A 20,812-nucleotide genomic window follows, 5' to 3' on the forward strand; every position below is an offset into this window, starting at 1 on the left:
GTTCAGTACATTTCAGAGGAAGATCTTGTACTTTTCACTCCACTACATTAGCTTGACGGCTGTAGTTACTCAGCTTCATTTTAAGATTTGACATTGAAATACATGATGCAATGTTACAGATTAAGCTGCCAAACAGGAAATACTGTAAAGTAAATTATCTCATCTTCTGTCTGAACAGTCTATTCTGCTTTATGATTTTATATTGGGGCTTTCACAATATCCATTCACATTTCAATTTTATTTTGAGATCTATTGATATTTTGAAAAAAGTCAAGTCTATTTTTCACTGCATTAATTGTGTGTTTTGTCATTTTTTGGCAAATAAATGACCCTCGGTATACGAGTGTAGGGAGGTGGAGAGAGTCTGTAACCATAACTGTTAAAACAGTGTACAAAAAGCAATTACACTCACTCACTAGTGAAAAGACAACCAAATTACATCACAAACAAAAGATGCCCTGAAGAGACTAATTTCCCTGGATAATTCACACAATATTATCATATGTTTAATATTAACATAATATTACTATTTAAAGGGGCACTATGTAGTTTTGGAGAAGAAATTCAAACTCAGAATTTTACTATTTACAATCTTAATGAGGTAATAATACCAACTCAGAAATATTTATCTTTTCCATAACTAAATAAACATGCTGTTTCTAGAGGAAAATAAGGTCCCCAGAACACCGTTTGAAGCTAGAAAAGGTGGCAGGGTCCGCCACATATGTATGTATTAAAACATTATGATATTGTTTTTGTTTAACAGAGGAGAGAGATCTTTATTGACAGATTTTTTAATCCCTAAACAAACTGTCTTTTTGATTTTATGACTTACTAAAGAGATTGACCTTAAAGGACAACACAGTTTCATACTGTTTTACTTTCTATATAAGGCGGACCCTGCCACCTTTCTAGCTTCAAACAGTGATCTGGGGACTCTATATTCCTCTGAGAACAAAAGGTGTGTGTGTGTATTAATACCTCATTAATCTTGATAATATTAAAATAATATAATATATAATATTAGAATTTCTTCTCCAGAACTACGTAGTGACCCTTGAACCCTATTTTTCAAGATGTTTAACCTGGAAATGAACTGTATTAAGCACACGGATTTTTCCATTTTCCTATAGCTTTTTTTTTGTTTGTTTGTTTTTTTTAAGAACTGAACTGAATTTTTTTTAAAATAGAAGAAATTTCCCTGTAAATCATGTGTAATTTTATGCTACAGTTTAATGGTGATTTATTACAGGCTTCTTATTATAAAGCTGGGGGCGGGACTATCATCACCACGTGACCGCGTTTCAGCCAATCAGGCGCCGGCATCGACGTGTAATCGGTCGCCAGATTATGGTGCGACAGGACGAGAGTGAGGTGGCAGCTGACAGGCGCAGACTCCGGTACGAGCAGAAGTTCCTCTTTTAACCGTGACATTTTGAACCAGGATACGATTCCTGTACTTCAGGGAGGTGCTACTTTCATTGACAAGGTAACACGTTTCGCTCAATTGTGGGGTTTTTTTTACGCACCGACGTTAGTTAGCTTCTCTTATCACCAGTCAAGCTAGCTAACGGCTGTCTGCACCAGCGTGAGGCTACAGCAGCAGTTAGCCAGTCACTCCGGACTTGAGGCTAGCGGATGTGAGATGCTGTGAGGTTTGTCTGCAGCAAAACTGCAGTCACTGTCATCCTGCCAGAGAGAGGGAGAAGACACTGCTCGTAGCTTTATTGCATTTCTTACAGCAGCTGGGAATTAAAGTTCATGCTCAAAACTGAAATGATAACAGAGAGGAAATGAGTGAGCCCATATTAATCAGGAACGCAGGCTAACTTCACATGAAATCATCAGTTCCTTGGTGGGCTTGTCATCTCGCCTCATGTCTCAATCTGCAGGTTCTGCAGTACTTGCACCTCCGTTGGGCCTCCTCTGCAAAAGTTGTTCTTCATGTACACAGTGCGAGCCAAACTAAAGTTATTAAAACTTGGTCGGCTATAGCTAGTTGAGGCTACAGTCTGTGGGAGTGGGTGTGGTGGCTGGTACAGGATGTTCATCACTTGTACTGGCCTGACGCACATGATGTAGCACGGGAGAAGTGATGCCATAGCACCGCCAGGCAGTGTCTGAAGCAGTGTACCCCCCTCGCTGGGCCCCTGTGATGCTGCTGCCTCCAAAGCCAGTTTCCTTCATCTCAGGAGCCTGTACAGTGGCTCAAATTTCACGGCTTGATGGCTTCAAACAATGGACTGGACCCGTGGATTATGGCAGGCTAAATACTGGGACATCTGCCCCTGAAGGCATGACAGGATAGCCTGCTAAGCTAAATCCTAGCCAGGATCCCCAGGTTAGACATCACAGATATCCCCCCAGACTGACTTTTTGTGTTAAAAGTGCTGCAGCTGACGCAGGAGCTGCTGCCACAAAGCCACTGCTTGCATTACAGAAGCTGAAATAAAAACCAGCATAAAATGTTATCAGTCACATAGAGGAGATAGGATGCATATTGTCATGGCTCACTGCTTATCACTGTTTAGACTGTGGTGGTGGTGGTGGTGGTGGTAGTGGGAGTAAAAGTACTTTATGGACCAGTTCCACACACCAGCCTTCAGAGTTGGGTCTTTTTAGATTGGGGTTGTAAACTCGAGGCACCAGGCCAAAAGGAAACATGAACTATAAATGCATGGGTGTGTGTTTGTTTGACTGTAGGCAGCATTCGCAGTGATGAGTTGGCTGAGCAGGTCTGACAACATAAGGTGATGACACAGGAATGTGAGGATCATTAATGCAACCTGTTGTGTTTGTGTTGGGGTCATCTCTTTTCCACAGGTACACGTGTAGTTGTGAAATTCCCCAAAGATATTACATGGCAAGGTTTGGTAATCGAGAAATGTATTTTGATGGAGATATACAGTAGTAGGAGAAATTCTTGTCAGTTGATGTCAATCTTATCTTGTTGTTGTCATTTCTTATCTTTTAAGATGTGACTGTGCCTCTGAATTTGGCCTGGGTGTGTTTCAGTTATCTTTTTGGCTTGATGTGTCAGGAAATATAAGGGTTTTAAAGTGTGAAAGCAAGTGTAGTTGGTGTTATTTTTTTCAGTAGGTGCATTTAGGGCTGTCTATTACAGTTTTACCGCAGTCGAAGGTGACATCGACGGTGACACAACTACTTAACTAAAACAGAAAAATAAAAAATAGCCAAACAAAAAATAAAAAATGACTTCCACAACTACTAAAATGGGATTTAGTCTTTGTCTGTTTTCTTTTTTTTTCTCTTTATATCCATCCACATGTTAAGCCCAATTTCCATCAAGCAGAATGCTCGTGTCTGCACTATTTTTGGAAACCTGTTCCAGTGTTCAAATATTATTTTACCAGGCATATTTAATCTTTAAAGTGGTTAAAAAGAAGAACAAATCACTTTCAATATTCACTAACTTCTCCTCTTTTAAAATGTGTGATGACAGTTTGACATATCACCAGTGAGGTGGCACCAAATCACAGTGTAGCTCAATTGGTAAAGACGAGGGACAAAGGGTTATGCTTTCAGTGTAGATCCCTGGTTTCTATGTCTATTACAAAGACTAATAGGGCTGTCATCAGTCACAAACCATAAAACTCAGAAGTACGACTGTTTAATCAGTGCTTTTTCCAGTGGCCAACTGTGTTAGTCTTAACAGAGGAATGATTCTTTCAAATGACTAAAGGCAGATGACTGCTTACATAATAAGATGAGTTGATAAATGAAGGATGTAATACTATGCCCAAAGGATACTAATTTATGCAGCTGTACATTCTGGTGCATAGAATCATCTTGCACAATCTCTAGGTCTGTTTTTGATTTGAATAGTCACCATCATTTAAGCACATGGGATAAATATGTTGCTGTGCAGCAGATAGGGACTACTCTTACAGTTTATCTCAGTTAGAGCCTTGTAGCAAGGGTTTTGTCACTGTGGAAATCTCAAACACAGATAAATTTTGCTGGCAGTGAATCAGAAAGCTGAGAAGGCCATTTAGCTTGAATTCAATAAGGCATGTGACCCATTTAAGGCTATGACTTCGTAACACATCACTATGTCAGTTTTCAATTATAGCCCATTTAATCAATCACTTGCACCCAGTGTCCCACAGACAGACTCATGTACGCAATACCTGGATTGTTTTCCATTGTTTTTCTCTGGATCTCGGGGCTTCAAGAGAGTTGTCTTACGCAGGACGAGCTGTATGGAGACATTTTGTGTTTTTTTTCTGGTTGGTTTTTAATGTTTTTAAATTTTAAAACATTCATCATCTACTTCAGTTGTTTAGAAGAATGTTGCGATGCTGTTTTGCTGTGAAGCTCCAGAAATGTTTTGTAGACTACAGAACTTCACCTGACTTTCCATCAGTATACATTATGCTGCAGTGACTCTGAAATTAACTGTTGGCCTCCCTCTCCCAAAGGTCCTGTGCTGTCCAGCGCTGCCATGTCGGCGAAAGCCATCTCAGAGCAGACAGGAAAAGAGTTCTTGTACAAGTATATCTGCACCTCAGCGGCCGTGCAGAACCGCTTCCGCTATGCAAACGTCACCGCTGAGACTGACTGGGACCGTCTCACACAGGACCATCCATGGCTACTAACCGAGGTAAGGCTGCTGTGACAGACTCAGCAGGACCTCGAGACCTTCTTCTAGCATGTCTTCATTCTAGGTTGTGTCCTCAGCTGGCAGTATTGAAATCACGAGGCTAATTACATGCTGAATGTCACTGAAACTTTTTATACGGTTCGCAGGACATTATGTCATTACCATCACAGTGGCATGTGACTTTGTTTTTAGATGCACTGCAGATGCATGCAACTTGTAATGTTGAAGCATGACCTTACAACCTGGGACAACCGAAAGTGGGCTTGTGTGATCTTAGTAATTAAATTTAGACAAGTTGTGCATCATATTATACGTTTAATTGTTTTATTAGCACATGCAGATGCCTAATATGTCTACAATCTGGTATTTTCAAGTAAACTAGTATGAGAAATGGATGAAGAGTGTCCTAGCTATGGACAAACAGCTGACACAAGGATATTTTCTCACCATCATTGTGTGTTTGCGTGTGTACTTTTGTCAAAATTTACAATACAATAAAGTCATGCAAACCTTGCCATATTTGGACATTTTTACGCAATGGGAGACATTTTGTGACATCAGTTTTGTTTGTCACATCAGTATTACTGCAAATCCGTGGCTTTTGTTTAACATTCGGTTTTATTATTCTGTCTTCCTCTGTAGCGCCTGGTAGTAAAGCCAGATCAACTCATCAAACGGCGCGGGAAGCTCGGCCTGGTTGGCATCAACCTGGACCTGCAGGGTGTCCAAGAGTGGCTCAAAGCCCGCCACATGAAAGAGACCACTGTGAGTCGACAGCAATCTGCCTGTTCGTCTTTGTGAGCATTTACAATGACTGAAAATACAGTGTAATTACAAATTAAATGCAATCAGGGGCAAACAAAAACATAGATAAAGGTCCCAAGATCATAATCAGAAGAAAACTCTCAAGCTGTTTTATAAAAAATAGTTTTCAAAAGAGGAAACTGATTCTCATTGGAAGTTTTATTCCCGGTTGTGGGAAGGAGCTCCGAAGAGAAATACCCTACTACCTTCTGTCATAAGCTTTGCCCTGGGGACAGAGAGCAGCAGCTGGTCTGCAGATCTAAGCGTACGAGCAGGAGTTAAAAGGTCATCAATGTAAATGGGGGGCCAGGTCGATTTAAAGAGAAGCAATAAACATGGAAAATCAATTCTAAAACCATGGGTAACCAATGCAACGTTAGACCAGAAGAAGCCCAGTGTTACGTTTCAGACGGTGAAATGTGATCCAGGGAGTTCAGCTGGAGTTACAGATCCAAGAGTAGGACCAGAACACCACACAGTAGCTCATAACACTATGTGGAAGATTTTACTTCTCCGGAAAGTTATTATTTGTTGGTAAAACAATCTTATAGATAGGGGTATATTACCACATGGTCCCTGCTCCTGCTTGTAGTTTTTCTGACTTATTATGTCATAGATACATTTAACAATGCAGCCTATCGGTCTGTCTGACCCTGGCAGTAAATCAAATGACTGCCTCGCTGTGTTTTGTACTGCATTTGAAGAGAATGTTAGCCACAGTTCCTGGTCCATTAGTCCCTGTCATGTGTAGAAGGTTGCTGTGTTTCGTGCCAGAGACCATGGGCTTAAGTTTAGATCTGCCAGGTCAGAGGTTATGTAATGCAGTGGAGGAGGGTAGTCAGCTCTGGTCCACTATACATGCATACATACACGCTGTGCTGCACTTCAAAGAGGCTGTCGCTATACATACTTCCATTACATAAGAAAGGGAATTAATGTGCTAGTCATGCGATTAGTTGTTGCTTCTGAACATCATATGTCATTTGCTCTTAACAAAAGATGGTATGTGTACTGGTATGATAACAGTCATAAACAAACAGGGTGTGTAAAGAAGACAAGAGACAGTAAAGTTTTCCTACAAGAAAAGATGTTTAGTGTTTTCTAGTTCGGCACAAAAAAAAAATAATTTTCTAGTTTATAAGTAGGTTAGGCTAACTTACTTTTGGTGTGTGACATCGTGTGTTCTTTTAACAGGTGGGAAAGGCAAAGGGTGTGCTGAAAAACTTCCTCATTGAGCCGTTTGTTCCACACACACAGGTAATGTAATGTATGCTTGTGTTTTTGCATTCCAGATCCTGTTTGTTATGTTTGGAAGCTGACTTATGTGGCCTGTATGTGTGTTTATGTATTGAGGTTAGCGTGCATATAATGAGTTGGATGATTTCTGTTCAGTTTCAGGAAGGTCAGACTGGTTAAAATAGGGAACTGGATGTTCTTAAAGACTGTGAACGAAACAGTTTGTCAGCCTTTTGTAGATATGTGAAAATGCAAGCTCTGCTGATCTGTGAAAATGTGTTTGTGTATCCTTGTATTTGCCCTCTACTGACAGGAGGAGGAGTTTTATGTGTGTATTTATGCCACGCGCGAGGGCGACCATGTGCTTTTCCACCACGAGGGGGGAGTGGAGGTTGGCGACGTGGACGCCAAGGCCCAGCGGCTGATGGTCGCAGTTGATGACAAGCTGAGTGAGGACCAAGTCACAGAGCAGCTCCTCACACACGTTCCTGAGGATAAGAAACAGTACGGACACATCCTTTTTTATTTATTCAGTTTTTTAATATACATTTTATTGAATGAACACACACAGGCACATCAAAAATAAAACAGTATATTTGCGTATTATGTCAGCCCCTAAATCCAGAGTCACAGCAATGTCACAAAATATATTACAAGACTGGAGTAGCACAAGAAGAGAGAGAGGCTAAGGAAGAAGATGAGAAGGACATTTTAATTCAATTTGCTACTGCATCTAAATCATTGTGTCCATCGAACCCAACAATGAGGTCATCTTGTATCCATTTAGTAGAGGACAGGAATTAAAGGGCACTTTGTGATGTGATACTATAACAATTATATGATGCCAGTATTGCAATTTTGTGTTTATTTGATACTTTACTGGACTAAGAGACAAAGAGTTGATGCTTCCTGTGATATTCTGTATCCAGGGTTGCTATCAAGCACTCTGCTGATTTAACTTCGCTTCAGAAAGCCTTTGATGTGTTTATATATTGTGATATATCTTTATTATCCCATTTACTGTCACTAGAAACCTGGTTGTGGTGGATTTATTTGCTACCGTGTGTACCGTTCCTGTTTTTCTTCATCAAAGAGGCTCTCTGTCATCAGTGTAGTTTGTGAGTCCTTTGCTGTTGTTTGACCTTGAGCAGTGTGTTTTGGTTTGATCATTTACCACCTGTTCCAATTACCATCCCCAGTGTTTTGAGAAAGTTATGTTCTCCATTTGTACGCAGACTAACTTATCTGCTAAGGACTCAGCTTTGCCTTTTGGAGCAAAGTATCATCCACTTTGAATTCTGTCTTTGCTGTGCTGTTTTTTTTTGTTGTAGTTGAATGATAAGACGTTTTATGGCTATTCTCTACTTTTCTCTTGTTTTTTGTCTTCTTGAAGAGTCCTGGCCAGTTTTATAGTGGGTCTCTTCAGCTTATATGAGGACCTCTACTTCACCTATCTTGAGATCAACCCTCTAGGTATGTTTTTCTTAACATGCATCTCAACTTTGTGTATTTATATTAATTTCTATTGGAAGCAAGAGCCAGTGTTACTCCTCGGTTTCCCCAGTTGGGAAGATGGGAACTGTTTTATTACTATAACAGCTCCATAATGCATCGTCAATTAACAAGAATGAATTAAGTACCTCACGCTTCATTATTAATTCATGGGAACGAGTTATTAATTTATGCACGTTGATCAAATCTACCACTGATACACACTCTTCTGCAGCGCCTTTGCTTGAGGAAAACACCACAATGTCGAATTACTGGCTAACACAACTTTTATTCTTTGTACCAGTTGTCAACCAAGATGGAGTTTTCGTCCTCGACATGGCAGCCAAAATTGATGCCACTGCAGATTACATCTGCAAGGCTAAATGGGGTGATGTGGAGTTTCCGCCTCCCTTTGGCAGAGAAGCATATCCAGAGGTAAGATCTGAAGGGCAGTGAGGCAGTAAAGCAGGTTTTTATACATTATGATTCAAGTTTTTTAAGCAGGGTTTTGTGCATATTGCAGTGTGTTTAAGTAAATGGGTCCTGTGCAAGTTCAATGTTTTGTAGGAGTCTTTTTTTTTTTTTTTTGTTTACATATCAATAATCTTATATATCCAATAAGTTGCTTGTATCTCAGGTTATGCCTCCGTCCTTGTCCTTGTGGTCTCATTTTCCAAAATCTTTTATCACAATATGGTTTTGTCCATTGTAGGAGGCGTACATAGCTGATCTGGATGCAAAGAGCGGTGCCAGTCTGAAGTTAACCCTGCTGAACCCCCGTGGCAGGATCTGGACCATGGTGGCTGGAGGAGGGGCTTCAGTAGTTTACAGGTGATCATGGAGTTTTTTTTTTATATATCAAGCATTTTTATCAACTAGAATCAGGACACAGTACTTCACCATCCATCTTCCCTCTTCTTCAGCGACACCATCTGCGACTTGGGTGGGGTGGATGAACTGGCCAACTATGGCGAGTACTCTGGTGCACCTAGCGAACAGCAGACCTACGACTACGCTAAAACCATCCTCTCTCTCATGACACAGGAGAAACATCCTGAAGGTGGGTGCAGCTGACGCGTCATTAAGGCGGTTACCCCAAACAGGGTGAGAAAAGTAGGCCAGAGGTGAAAGTGGGTGGAGGGAGTTACCAGACACTCTTGAGGATGGAAATCACTGTTGGATGTTTTTCTGCAATCTGACCTGTTTGCTCTCTGTCAGTGTGTTGCAAGGCCTCTGTTCTCTGTGCATTGGTTGTCAGCAATAGACTTCATGGCTGTCACCAAACTATGTTTCTGTGGTGTCAACTTTCAGTCCTGAACATGTTCTTAACATACCACCTCCTGCCTCTGTCTCCTACAGGGAAAGTGCTGATCATCGGAGGAAGTATCGCCAACTTCACCAATGTAGCAGCCACATTCAAGGTGAAACACATTGATTTACTTATCTGAAACACCATGACAAGGAGACTGTAAGCTCCAATAATTTATCCTAAGAGAAAAGTCCAATACAATATTTTGTGCTTTCCGAATCTATCAGAGGAACTGGTCTCTGTGTCTGCTAGTCAGAGCTTCTGCAGCTTCATTGCTTTTTGAAACACACACTCAGTATGAAAATTAACATAAAATGAATGTTTATAGTTAATAGTGTACACCCATGTTCAGTGGCGACACGTGTGCAAACTATCTTATATTTCCTCCCAAATAACGTTTTTAGTCAGTGTCAACTGTAAAAAATGATTACTAAAATATTTAAGTACATTATCTATATCTGTCATGACTCATGAATAATTCATGACAACACATAACACATTAGTACTATGTCTGAGTACTGAGTATGAATCAAATTTAGACACACTTGTGCAGATATTTAACAAGAATCCAAGGTCTGTGATCCACATAGTTGACCTGACCCTTCCTGTATCTTCAGGGCATCGTCAGGGCCATCAAAGACTACCAAGGTCCTCTGAAGGAGAACGAGGTCACCATCTTTGTTCGACGTGGTGGGCCCAACTACCAGGAGGGACTGAGGGTGATGGGGGAAGTAGGTGAGTGAGATGAAACTGAGGGTCATAGGGAAGAGAAGCTGATGACTCTAGTATGCAGTTTGTTATTTTGGAAATACTTGGTGTCAAGAAATGTTTAAGATTCTTTTATTGGACTACACATGACCAGAAAGAGGGATACTAATGCAGGTTGAATCCATGCACAGGTATACATTGAGTTGTTTAACACTGTTTTTCTTTTTTTTGGTGCAGGGAAGACCACGGGTATTCCTATCCATGTGTTTGGTACGGAGACCCACATGACAGCTATTGTTGGAATGGCTCTGGGCCATCGGGAAATCCCTAACCAGCCCCCGATGGACGCTCACACTGCCAACTTCCTCCTCAATGCCAGCAACAGTGCAATGGTATTTTCATTCAGTCACACAGGAAACTTAAGATGATCTGCAAGTCTTTTGCATCTCTTTTAAAGCACATTATAGATGTTGTTTTGCTTGAGACAGGCAGCACATTTCCATGTGTGAATTGTCCAGTGAGTTAAAGACATTTGAGCTGTAAAACTGTCCAGTTGAAGAAAAGGATTATCGACGAGTAATACATTAACGTTCGAGATTGCACAAATATGCAGCTTTTGTTCACATGTAGGAGAGGGTGTAGCATGTTTAAGGACATTCAATAACTGATACAATTCAGTCATGCATGTTCAAACACAATTTAAGCTCTGAAAGGTTTGTACTTTGGAACTTGTTGGAGTTGCTCTATTGCAAAGTGTTGCATGGTTTTCTTTTCATGTAGTCGGTGGGCTCTTTAGCCTTTTCATGGGTTGGGTGTTGGCCTCCGTGTCTGCTAGACGTCATTTGTTGCAGAATGTTTCCTTTGAAAATCGAAAGCCAGATATCACTATTTCCTAAAACGGGTGGTGTTTCTATTGGTGTATTTGTAAAGACATACAGCTCAAAATTGTCACTGCAGTACCTTATAATTCGCATATGCCATTGTATACAATGGTTTGTCAAAAATGCCTACCATCAAGGCTGTATTGATTGTATTGATGAGCTCATATGTGGTGTGTGTCTGTGTTTTCTGTATCAGACTCCAGCTACAACCAGGACCGCTTCATTCTCTGAGCCCAGGACGTCTAACGATATCACCCCTGCCAAAAAGTCTAAAGCGGGTCTTCCAGCAGGTAATTAACACAGAAGCACTCGCCTCTCCATCGCTTCTGATCAGCAAGACTCCATATGTACTCATACACTTCTGCTTTTTCATTTTTCTTCTCCTCGCGTCCTGTATTTCTCCCGTCCCTCCTTCCTCGCAAATGCCACCACTGCTCTTCTGCATTTTAATTATCTTTCTGTTTCTCCCTCCTCCTCCTCCTCCTCTTCTCGTTTTTGCTGCACAAACTGTCTGCTCACCTTCATCTTTTTTCACGCTTGTTTCTCTAAGACTGTCTTCATTCTATACTGTGGCCTCTGAAGAATGTGGTCACAGGCGATTGGAAAGGTAAGTAATGGGCGTGCCATGCTCGCACTGCGCTCGGCTGCCCACACACTCTCCACTGGTTTGCCTTTGATTCTTCCTACCCCTCACCTTCATTATCTTGGTAGAAATGAGTGTGCCTTTATGTGGCACCTCATGTTTGCTTCGCCTCAGTAGCTCAGTGGGTACATTAAAGTGTCGGGAATGAGTCATCCTTTAAACAGTTAACCATTGTAAAAAGAATTGTAGATAATCCACAAATAAGAATATCTCATCAGGTTTCTGATGTTAAGACACATAAATTCAAGGATCTGTAGAAGAGATTTGTCCTCTTTAGAGTTGTGTGCTGTTGTGTAGGCATAGTTTTGATTGCAGTGTCAGAAACCATGCTGAGATGAGTTTGCGATTGTGGCTAAACTATACCTTCAAGATTGCTTTTCACAGCAGCGCAGTAAAGGCATGCCCTGTTGTAGCAGCTGCTTTGCATGGTTTTTCCTCTGGCGTGCTATTTATGGAGTGTTTTTTCCGAGATGACACACAGTTGATCGAATGCACTGAAGTCTGTTCAATAAATACGATACAGCTGCACTCATTCTTTTCTCCCTTTTTGTTTTTGTGCTCATTTTGTCGTTTTTTGTGTTCCCGTCCCGTGGGGTCACAGAAGCGCAAGCCTCTTCAGGCTGCAGCGGAGGTATGGAAGGGTGTGAAAAAACCTGTCTTCCTGCCCTCTCTGCCCTCTGTCCACTTCCCCCTGCCTTCTCATTTTGCCTTCCTGGTTTTTCCTTCTTTTTCGCATTCTTTATGGTGGCCTACTCACCTTCAGGGACGCTGTGTAACGTCTCTGAACATACATTTGTTCAAAAAGCATTTCCATCCAGATTGACATTGGTGAATCGTCTCAAATTTGTTTAGTACAACATATAATTATTGTGGAAATAAACCAAGACAGATGGCTCTTTTAATCTTAGAAATCCCAATGTAGGAGTTTCTCAAGAAAAAAACATGACCCACCACAGCTGAAAGAAAAATTTGTACAATTGCGCTTTCCCTTCAAGATCAGTTTCATTCTAAAACCAGGGTATCTGCAAGTCTTGAAAAATGTAATAAAGCATTGAATTCAGTTTCCTCAATAAATGTCTTAGAAGGTATTTAAAACATCTAAAACCCTTGGTGAAACCTGCAGAAACCCTGGAAAACATAAGTTGTCACTCTTGAGCTGTCTGCTAAAGACACGGTGACGGTGCTGGACCGGCTCTGTGCACAGCTTTGTTTGCATCAGGTCAGAGAACAACACAAGGCGGTGAGCCTGGACAAAGAGGAGAGATATGGGATGACTGGAACAAACGTGTTGCAACATGGTGTTTTTTTAACAGCAAATGCTGCAAACCACATTGTAGATTAACATGGCAGTCTGCATTCAAAACAGAACATTTGACACTCTGTTGCAGAACAATGTCCTTTTTTAAATGCCTCAGGTTTTCTTGCACCGTTGCTGGGTTGCTGTGGTATCTTGAGCTTGCCTTGAAAGTATTAATTAAATTACCAGTAGACAGCTGTGTCATCAACACTTTCAGACAAGCTTGGTAAGTGAGGTCATATCTCTAAGAGCACACAGCAACTTTTACAAACATACAGTGGAAAAAGCTGCAGAAAAATCTTTTCATTTGGAAACAATGGAATTAAAACCACTAATGAAAGTGTATTAACTGGAAAAGGAAAATATCTTTTATTGAACTGAAACTCAGGAGGTCATAAAAAAAAAAGTCTAACTTCAAACAATATTCCAAATGAATTCCCAATCTGCTACCACAACCACTTCTTAATGTTAACATATTGAGACCCAAATTAATCCTTTTAACTTGGAGGTGGACAAAATAAAAGACTATTACAGTAACACTTACAAATGTGACTTGATATAAGGTTGAATGAAACGGCACAATTTATCAGCTAAAAACAGACGTGTGCCCAAATTACAATGAGACAAAAAAAAACTGCTAAATTAGTTGGTATGCTAATGGAGAAAGTGAGTGAAAAAAGACAACATACAGAAGTGTATGTCTGATGCAGGCAAATTGCATCAGCTGAAAGTAACATGAGTGCAGCGTTTGTGCTGTTGATTTTGTAACTACAAAGTATTTAGTCATGCGGTGTTATTTTCTCTACCTATTTTCTCTACCTCCTGTGTCTCTGTCCTCAGAGTAAGGTCTCTCTGTACTCTGCTTGTTACCATCCACATTCCTGCTGTTTTCCTCAGCCTTACCACCCCTCTCTCTCGCCTGTGATTGTTTTTGTTTCTGCTTCCACCCCTCACTTCTCTTTCTCTCTCTTTGTACCTCTGCCTTCTCCCTCCTTCAGCCAAAGCCACCACACTCTTCAGAAAACAAACCAAGGCCATCGTCTGGGGCATGCAGACACGTGCCGTGCAAGGCATGCTGGACTTTGACTACGTCTGCTCCCGGGACGAACCCTCTGTGGCAGCCATGGTCTACCCCTTCACGTATGTTCCCCAACATTACATTACAAACTTGATACTCCACTGATTAAGGACATCCATACATTGTCATAACAGATAATCCTAAAAACACTTCACTGCAGATAATAAGTGTGTGGTTGTTGCAGTTCAGACCCATGATTAGGGCTGCAACTAATGTTATTTTGCTCATCACAATTTCCAAGTGACATCTTCAAATTGCTTCTTTTGTCCAACCAACAGTTCAAAACCCAAAGACTTCTTCATTTACTATCATAAATGTCAAATAATAGCAGCAAATCTTCCTATTTAAGAAGCTGCAAGCAGCAAATGTTTGACCGAAAAATGACTAATTCATTTTTCTAAATAGTTTTCTTTAGAAAGCAAAATGCAAAAATGTTGTCAGCGATGACAGTTGACCTCCGAATTTTCACTTCACCAAAAAATTGTCCTTACATTTCTGTTTTTCTCAGTGGTGATCACAAGCAGAAATTCTACTGGGGCCACAAAGAGATCCTGCTGCCGGTCTATAAGAACATGGCCGACGCCATGAAGAAGCACACAGAGGTGGACGTCCTGATCAGCTTTGCTTCACTGCGGTCAGCCTTCGACAGCACAATGGAGGCCATGCAGTACTCACAGGTAGAAAAGACATACTGTTCATTTATGTTTACATGAAGCCTGTACATCACTGCAGACATGAAAGTCTCTTATCTTAATGCGTTTTCAGATCCACACTATCGCCATCATTGCTGAAGGCATCCCTGAAGCTCAGACCAGGAGGATGATCAAGATGGCTGACGAGAAAGGCGTCACTATCATTGGCCCTGCTACGGTATGCAGCCATGTCACACCAACAGAGACCATAAACGAAGGCACTCTTTAAAGCACTGCATTATAACGTGAATACTGTGGTCGTTGTCTCTGAGAGTGTTTAGATGTGTTTCATCAGTAATGTACGGAAGCAGAAAATGACACCTATGAACTGGCACACATAAGTTAATTTGATACTGAGTACTTTCTGTCTGCCAGGTCGGAGGCATCAAGCCAGGTTGTTTTAAGATCGGTAACACAGGTGGCATGCTGGACAACATCCTGGCTTCCAAACTTTATCGTCCCGGCAGTGTAGCATACGTGTCACGCTCTGGGGGCATGTCCAACGAGCTGAACAACATCATCTCCCGCACCACAGATGGTGTCTATGAAGGGGTGGCCATCGGAGGAGACAGGTACTTTAGCAATTGATTTGCTTAGGAGTGAAGAGAAAACTATTGTACATGTGTAACTATACATGTTTAAAATTCTGATAATAATTTATCCCAGCTCCAGAAACATGTTGTTGTCCGAAAGACTTTTAAGTCCCTGTGTTTTGTTCCTGTTTGTCCAGATATCCAGGCTCCACCTTCATGGACCACGTCCTTCGTTACCAGGACACTCCAGGGATCAAGATGATTGTGGTACTGGGAGAGGTGGGTGTAGCTCTGCAAATGTTAATGTTTTCTGATTTAAATCAACCTAATGTTTCTGTTTTTCATTTACTTTAATTTAGAGCATTTCTGCTGTGTTCCATGTATATTTTATGACCTCTTTCTGTCTGACTACCTAGATTGGAGGCACAGAGGAGTACAAGATCTGCCAAGGCATCAGAGAAGGGAGAATAACTAAGCCTGTGGTGTGCTGGTGTATCGGAACCTGCGCCACCATGTTCGCTTCAGAGGTTTGTTGGTTGTATTGACATAACTGGCTTTGCATTCTGTTGTTGTTGTTGCCTGGGGAGCTTTGAGTTGTTGAGCTCAACTTGTAATGCTGCCATCTTCAGGTTCAGTTTGGCCATGCAGGGGCCTGCGCCAACCAGGCTTCAGAAACAGCAGTGGCCAAGAACCAGGCCCTGAGGGATGCTGGAGCTTTTGTACCAAAGAGCTTTGATGAGCTAGGGGACGTCATCAAGTGAGTAATCCATCACATGGTCTAGAGTTCGTCATTGAATTCATATTGTGGTTTTCCACTAATAATGTGTGTCTATATGGTGAAACAGGACTGTTTATGATGATCTGGTAGCCAATGGTACCATCATTCCTGCTCAGGAAGTTCCTCCCCCAACAGTACCTATGGATTACTCTTGGGCTAGGGTAAGAACCATCATTATTACTCCGCCATAAACCCAAGAACTGCTTTTTATTTTCTCCACAGCATCTGTCTCGGTGACGGAAGAATGTAATAGTTGTTGAATTTTATAGAGTAAAATAATTATAGCTCATTATTACAGAAATGTATTAGTTTAATACCAGATTACTAAAAACTCGCAGCTGATTTTTTTTTTTTCAAATAGACAAATAATATGACTTGTTGTTGCTTATTAGATAAATGTGACCATGGTGTGTAGAGAATGGGAGACTGCATCACACTGCAACCATTGTCAGCCTGTCCATTGCCTGTGTGTTGGAATCGATCTTATATTTGTTTTACTATCCACTGGATTTCCTTCAGGAGTTGGGCCTGATCCGTAAACCTGCCTCATTCATGACGAGCATCTGTGACGAGCGTGGCCAGGAGCTCATCTACGCTGGCATGCCCATCACTGAGGTCTTTAAAGAGGAGATGGGTCTAGGAGGAGTGCTGGGCTTGCTTTGGTTTCAACGCAGGTTGGTGTGACGACTGTGAAACAGCTGGTGTTAATCAGTTTCTGACAGAAGAAGTCTTGGATTTACTTTTTTTTAAATGTGTAATGTTTCTGTGTAGGTTGCCGCGCTATGCCTGCCAGTTCATTGAGATGTGCCTGATGGTGACTGCTGATCACGGGCCTGCTGTCTCTGGTGCACACAACACCATCGTCTGTGCTCGTGCTGGCAAGGACCTTATCTCAAGTCTCACCTCTGGCCTGCTCACTATCGTCAGTACTGCTCATACACTTAAACATACACTGTGTTGGGACACTCTATAAAACCTAGATAAAACAGAATGTGATAATCTGCTAATCCTTTTTGAAATACACTCAACTGAGAGCTCGAGAACACTTCCTAAAACTGCCGGTAAACACAGTTAATTTACAGATGAGTTTTTATTTACGTTTTACATTGTCCCAACTTTTTTGGTCACAAAAAAGTTCTTGTCATTCACTAACTACGTTGGCAAAAGTTGCGTCTGTACTGAAACATGATTTATATTTACATTCCAGGGAGATCGTTTTGGAGGTGCTTTGGATGCAGCTGCGAAGCAGTTCAGCAAGGCATTCGACAGCGGCATGCTGCCCATGGAGTTTGTCAACAAGATGAAGAAGGATGGCAAGCTGATAATGGGCATTGGCCACAGAGTCAAATCAGTAGGCAGATTCAGTCAAGTTACATTATTAAGATCCATAAATGATGCAGCATTTTTATATTATATTAGAAAGTTAAAATTATACTTCTTCTTTATTAGATTAATTCATTAAAACAAGACGATAAAACCATGCCTTAACAAAGCTTGTCTCCGTTTCCAGATCAATAACCCAGACATGCGTGTGCAGATTCTGAAGGACTTTGTTAAGCAGCATTTTACCTCCACCCAGCTACTTGACTACGCGCTAGATGTAGAGAAGATCACCACCTCAAAGGTATTTTTCAGCGGATTTAGCAAGAGTGAAGCAAAACGTGTCAAGACCTTAATAAAATCAAATGGTCTGAGGGACTGGTGTGTCATAAAAGCCACCATCATAACAGTGAAATAAGTAAAGGAACCTGCAGCTTGTGTTTGTCAATAAAATGTTCCCATTGGACAACATTTCAACGTGACTTCCTCAGTCAATGTGCAGATCCATTCCTCCTTTTTTATGTTACATTTGGCAGAGCTTGGCTGGCTAACTGATATTCCTCTGATATTTAGATATTTCTTTAATTCTTCTTCTCAGAAACCCAACCTGATCCTCAACGTAGACGGTTTTATTGGTGTTGCCTTTGTGGACCTGCTCAGGACGTGTGGCGGCTTCACACGGTAAGAATATCGAAACTGAAGGGATGCTTTTTATCACCAAAATAAATTCTTAAGCTCTTTTTAATTCTGTTTAGCTTTGGTTAATATTCAGACTGGCTCTTGAGGTGTTTTCTGTATGAAATTTCCCATTGTAAAATCAAGTCAAAAGGCAGACAACTGTTATTTCTTTAGATTAATAGAGAACCCTCCATAGATAATCATGAACATAAGATTGATGTCTTCTGCCCATTTTTTATTTAGCATTCATAAGCACTTTATAAACCTTTTAATAAATGGTTTATAGCTCATACAAGTTTAGTATGTGTGCAGATGGACTGAAGATGTCTCTGTACACCACTCTGCAATGCTCACTTGTGGTCATACCACAAAATAGCAAGCGTACAGAGACATCAAGTGGCTTTTAATGGCGCCATGAGAATATAACTCGACTTATAACTTTTAACCCTTTTTCCAACATTTTATAGACCAAACAACTAATCGATTAATCGAGAAAATAATCAACAGCATTAGTATAAGTTGTATCCCAAATCTGTTTGACTACACAAGTGTGTTATAAACAGTGTTAATAAAATGTGTTATTCATCGGTCAGATGCCAAAAGTCCATTGTCTGTATTGTTCTTGTTGATGGCACAATATCCAGTATTGTTTCTCACATGAATGTTGAACTGGTTCCAGAGACGAGGCTGATGAGTTTGTGGAGATCGGTGCATTAAATGGGATCTTTGTCCTCGGCCGTAGTATGGGTTTTATTGGTGAGTCCCATTCAGATAGAAGTATGACACAAACTCTGAGTATTCAAACAGAACGTCTAACTCGTGTCTGTCTCACATTAGGACATTACCTGGACCAGAAGAGGCTGAAACAGGGTTTGTACCGCCACCCCTGGGATGATATCTCCTATGTGCTCCCTGAACACATGTCCATGTAATCCCCACATCGCAGGATGGGACGCACTTCCAGATGTGACTGCTCTATTTGGTCAGGCAGCATTACACTCCAAACTTAATGTATATTTATGTACTCTATGGTTACAACAACAGCTGCCTGGGGAAAACTGGGCAGGATGATTCTGGAAAGTGGAAGTACTGTCTGACTGAGGGATCAGGGTAGAAGCTTTTGATCTAGTTTTTACGGAGAAAAAGGGGAAGTATATTTTCGGATTTTGTTTTCTGCAAATAATTTAGTCTGAGATGTAATTTATTACGTTTTGAATGAAGAGCCAAACCAATGCACGCTGCAGCAGTTGCAGGAGCACAAAATCAATTGGTACTCTGAAAACAATTGAAAAAAAACCTGTTTTGCGTAGTCGGTACGATGGCAGGATTCAAAGCACATTTCAATCTTGACTCCTGCGTCACAGAGTCCGATTAGTTCATCTGGAGTAACAGCTGCTGATGTGAAATTTGTTCAAGCTCGGCAATACGGTACATGTCTTTTTATACTACTTACAACAACTAACTAAAATAATTATTTTAATCAGCGTTTGCCTGTTTTAGGCAATTATGTTTTCTGGCTTTCTGAGTATTGCACCTTAGTTGAAACACTAGCAAATCTAGATTTAATATCTGTTTAAATTTCCTTGTCCAAGTAACACTCCCACTGAGAAAAATCGTTGTCATCACAAGATAAACCAAAGTTATTTTTAGAAAGTTGTTGTCTTTGATTTAAGTAAAAAAGAAATCAGGGTCCTGTGGTTGATATTACAGAGCTTATCCAGAGACATCGTAATGTGATAAAGGAATTAAACAAACACGTGACGATTTAAATGTCACTCCAGCATTGCCTTTCCTAGAGCAGCCCCGTTTACAACCCCGGGTGTAAACTAGTGGTTGAGGTTCATCAGCTACTGTAAAGTTAGATGCCGTTTTGAGGTGTTCAAGTCTTTCACAGCCGGTATGTGTTGAACTGCTTGTGTTGCTGTTCTGATTTAACTGTCAGGAAATGGGAACATGTAGAAGCATGAAAAGAGGGTGAACAAAATGCTTCATGAATGAGCCCTGTGAGTCTTTTGAAAGCATCTTTTTGCGAGGGACCATGAAAGCTTTACTTGGGGGGGATGAGGGATACAGATGTCGCCGCTGTAAAAGAATTATCCGGCTTTGACTCAAGACCTGACGCCAACTCAAAACGCTTCGTAACTGCCCACTGTACGGCCTGCTGTGTTCGATCTTTGTTTTGCTGTTTTTATTTAACTGTGAAAAAAAAGCTTTGTTTTTTGTAATATGCTGTCATATAATAGTATAATGATAATAAAGAACTTCTTGTTTTACTTTTCATTTTGGTCTATAAGTCTATAATGTCTATCTGTTGTAGGTAGAGAGGTGAATCTGTGACAGAGGGATATCTATCATACTTCCAGGGTCATCACCCAGAAGACATACTGTACATTAGAACTTGAAATTTAAAAAATATGGTTTATATAAAGTTGTATATTATACTGATCTGTGTGTAGCATTCAGTAAATACTTACTACCACCCTTCATACAGATAAAACACTGCTGGCTTCTAAGGAATGGTAAACTCAGACAAAAATCCAGATGAAAATGAGCATTTTGTCCAAAGAGGTGGATGATATGACCAGTCAACAAAATGCATAAAAACACACATTGTTTATCATAAAAACCATTATTGTGCTTCTCTTGTTGATCTTATTAATCGATTGTGAGAAACAAAAAACAATTCAAACATGTTAAAAACTAAAACGCTATCCTGAAATCCAAAAACACATCACAGTGT

General features: G+C 40.8%; 1 protein-coding gene across 3 annotated transcripts; it reads left to right on the forward strand.

The window, feature by feature from the left end:
- Positions 1-1,343: 1,343 nt before the first annotated feature.
- aclyb (ATP citrate lyase b) lies at positions 1,344-20,352 on the forward strand. Of its 3 annotated transcripts, XM_084342948.1 has the most exons (30): positions 1,344-1,489; positions 4,443-4,624; positions 5,267-5,389; positions 6,623-6,685; positions 6,978-7,168; positions 8,058-8,137; positions 8,460-8,590; positions 8,868-8,986; positions 9,079-9,215; positions 9,515-9,576; positions 10,082-10,199; positions 10,410-10,564; positions 11,250-11,343; positions 11,604-11,660; positions 12,298-12,327; positions 13,992-14,133; positions 14,580-14,748; positions 14,837-14,941; positions 15,139-15,335; positions 15,494-15,575; positions 15,713-15,823; positions 15,926-16,053; positions 16,142-16,235; positions 16,594-16,748; positions 16,846-16,996; positions 17,282-17,425; positions 17,585-17,698; positions 17,993-18,075; positions 18,752-18,828; positions 18,910-20,352. In XM_084342948.1, exons 2-30 carry the CDS (start codon positions 4,466-4,468, stop codon positions 19,002-19,004), a joined length of 3,366 nt encoding a protein of 1,121 aa, XP_084199074.1. In that variant the 5' UTR covers positions 1,344-1,489; positions 4,443-4,465; the 3' UTR covers positions 19,005-20,352. The 3 variants fall into 3 exon arrangements, with proteins under 3 accessions (XP_084199074.1, XP_084199075.1, XP_084199076.1); XM_084342949.1 differs by lacking the exon at positions 11,604-11,660; XM_084342950.1 differs by lacking the exons at positions 11,604-11,660; positions 12,298-12,327.
- The last annotated feature ends 460 nt before the right edge of the window (positions 20,353-20,812 follow it).

The sequence above is a fragment of the Pagrus pagrus genome (genome assembly GCF_965226575.1).
Source record: "Pagrus pagrus genome assembly, chromosome: 21".
NCBI classification, from domain to species: domain Eukaryota; kingdom Metazoa; phylum Chordata; class Actinopteri; order Spariformes; family Sparidae; genus Pagrus; species Pagrus pagrus.

Excerpts from the sequence above, each read along its gene's own strand:
- aclyb (XM_084342948.1), top strand. The coding sequence starts at position 4,466 with ATGTCGGCGAAAGCCATCTCAGAGCAGACAGGAAAAGAGTTCTTGTAC. Across the intron at positions 10,200-10,409 it reads GAGGGTGATGGGGGAAGTAG|GGAAGACCACGGGTATTCCT; the intron begins GTGAGTGAGATG and ends TTTTTGGTGCAG. Across the intron at positions 10,565-11,249 it reads ATGCCAGCAACAGTGCAATG|ACTCCAGCTACAACCAGGAC; the intron begins GTATTTTCATTC and ends TTTCTGTATCAG.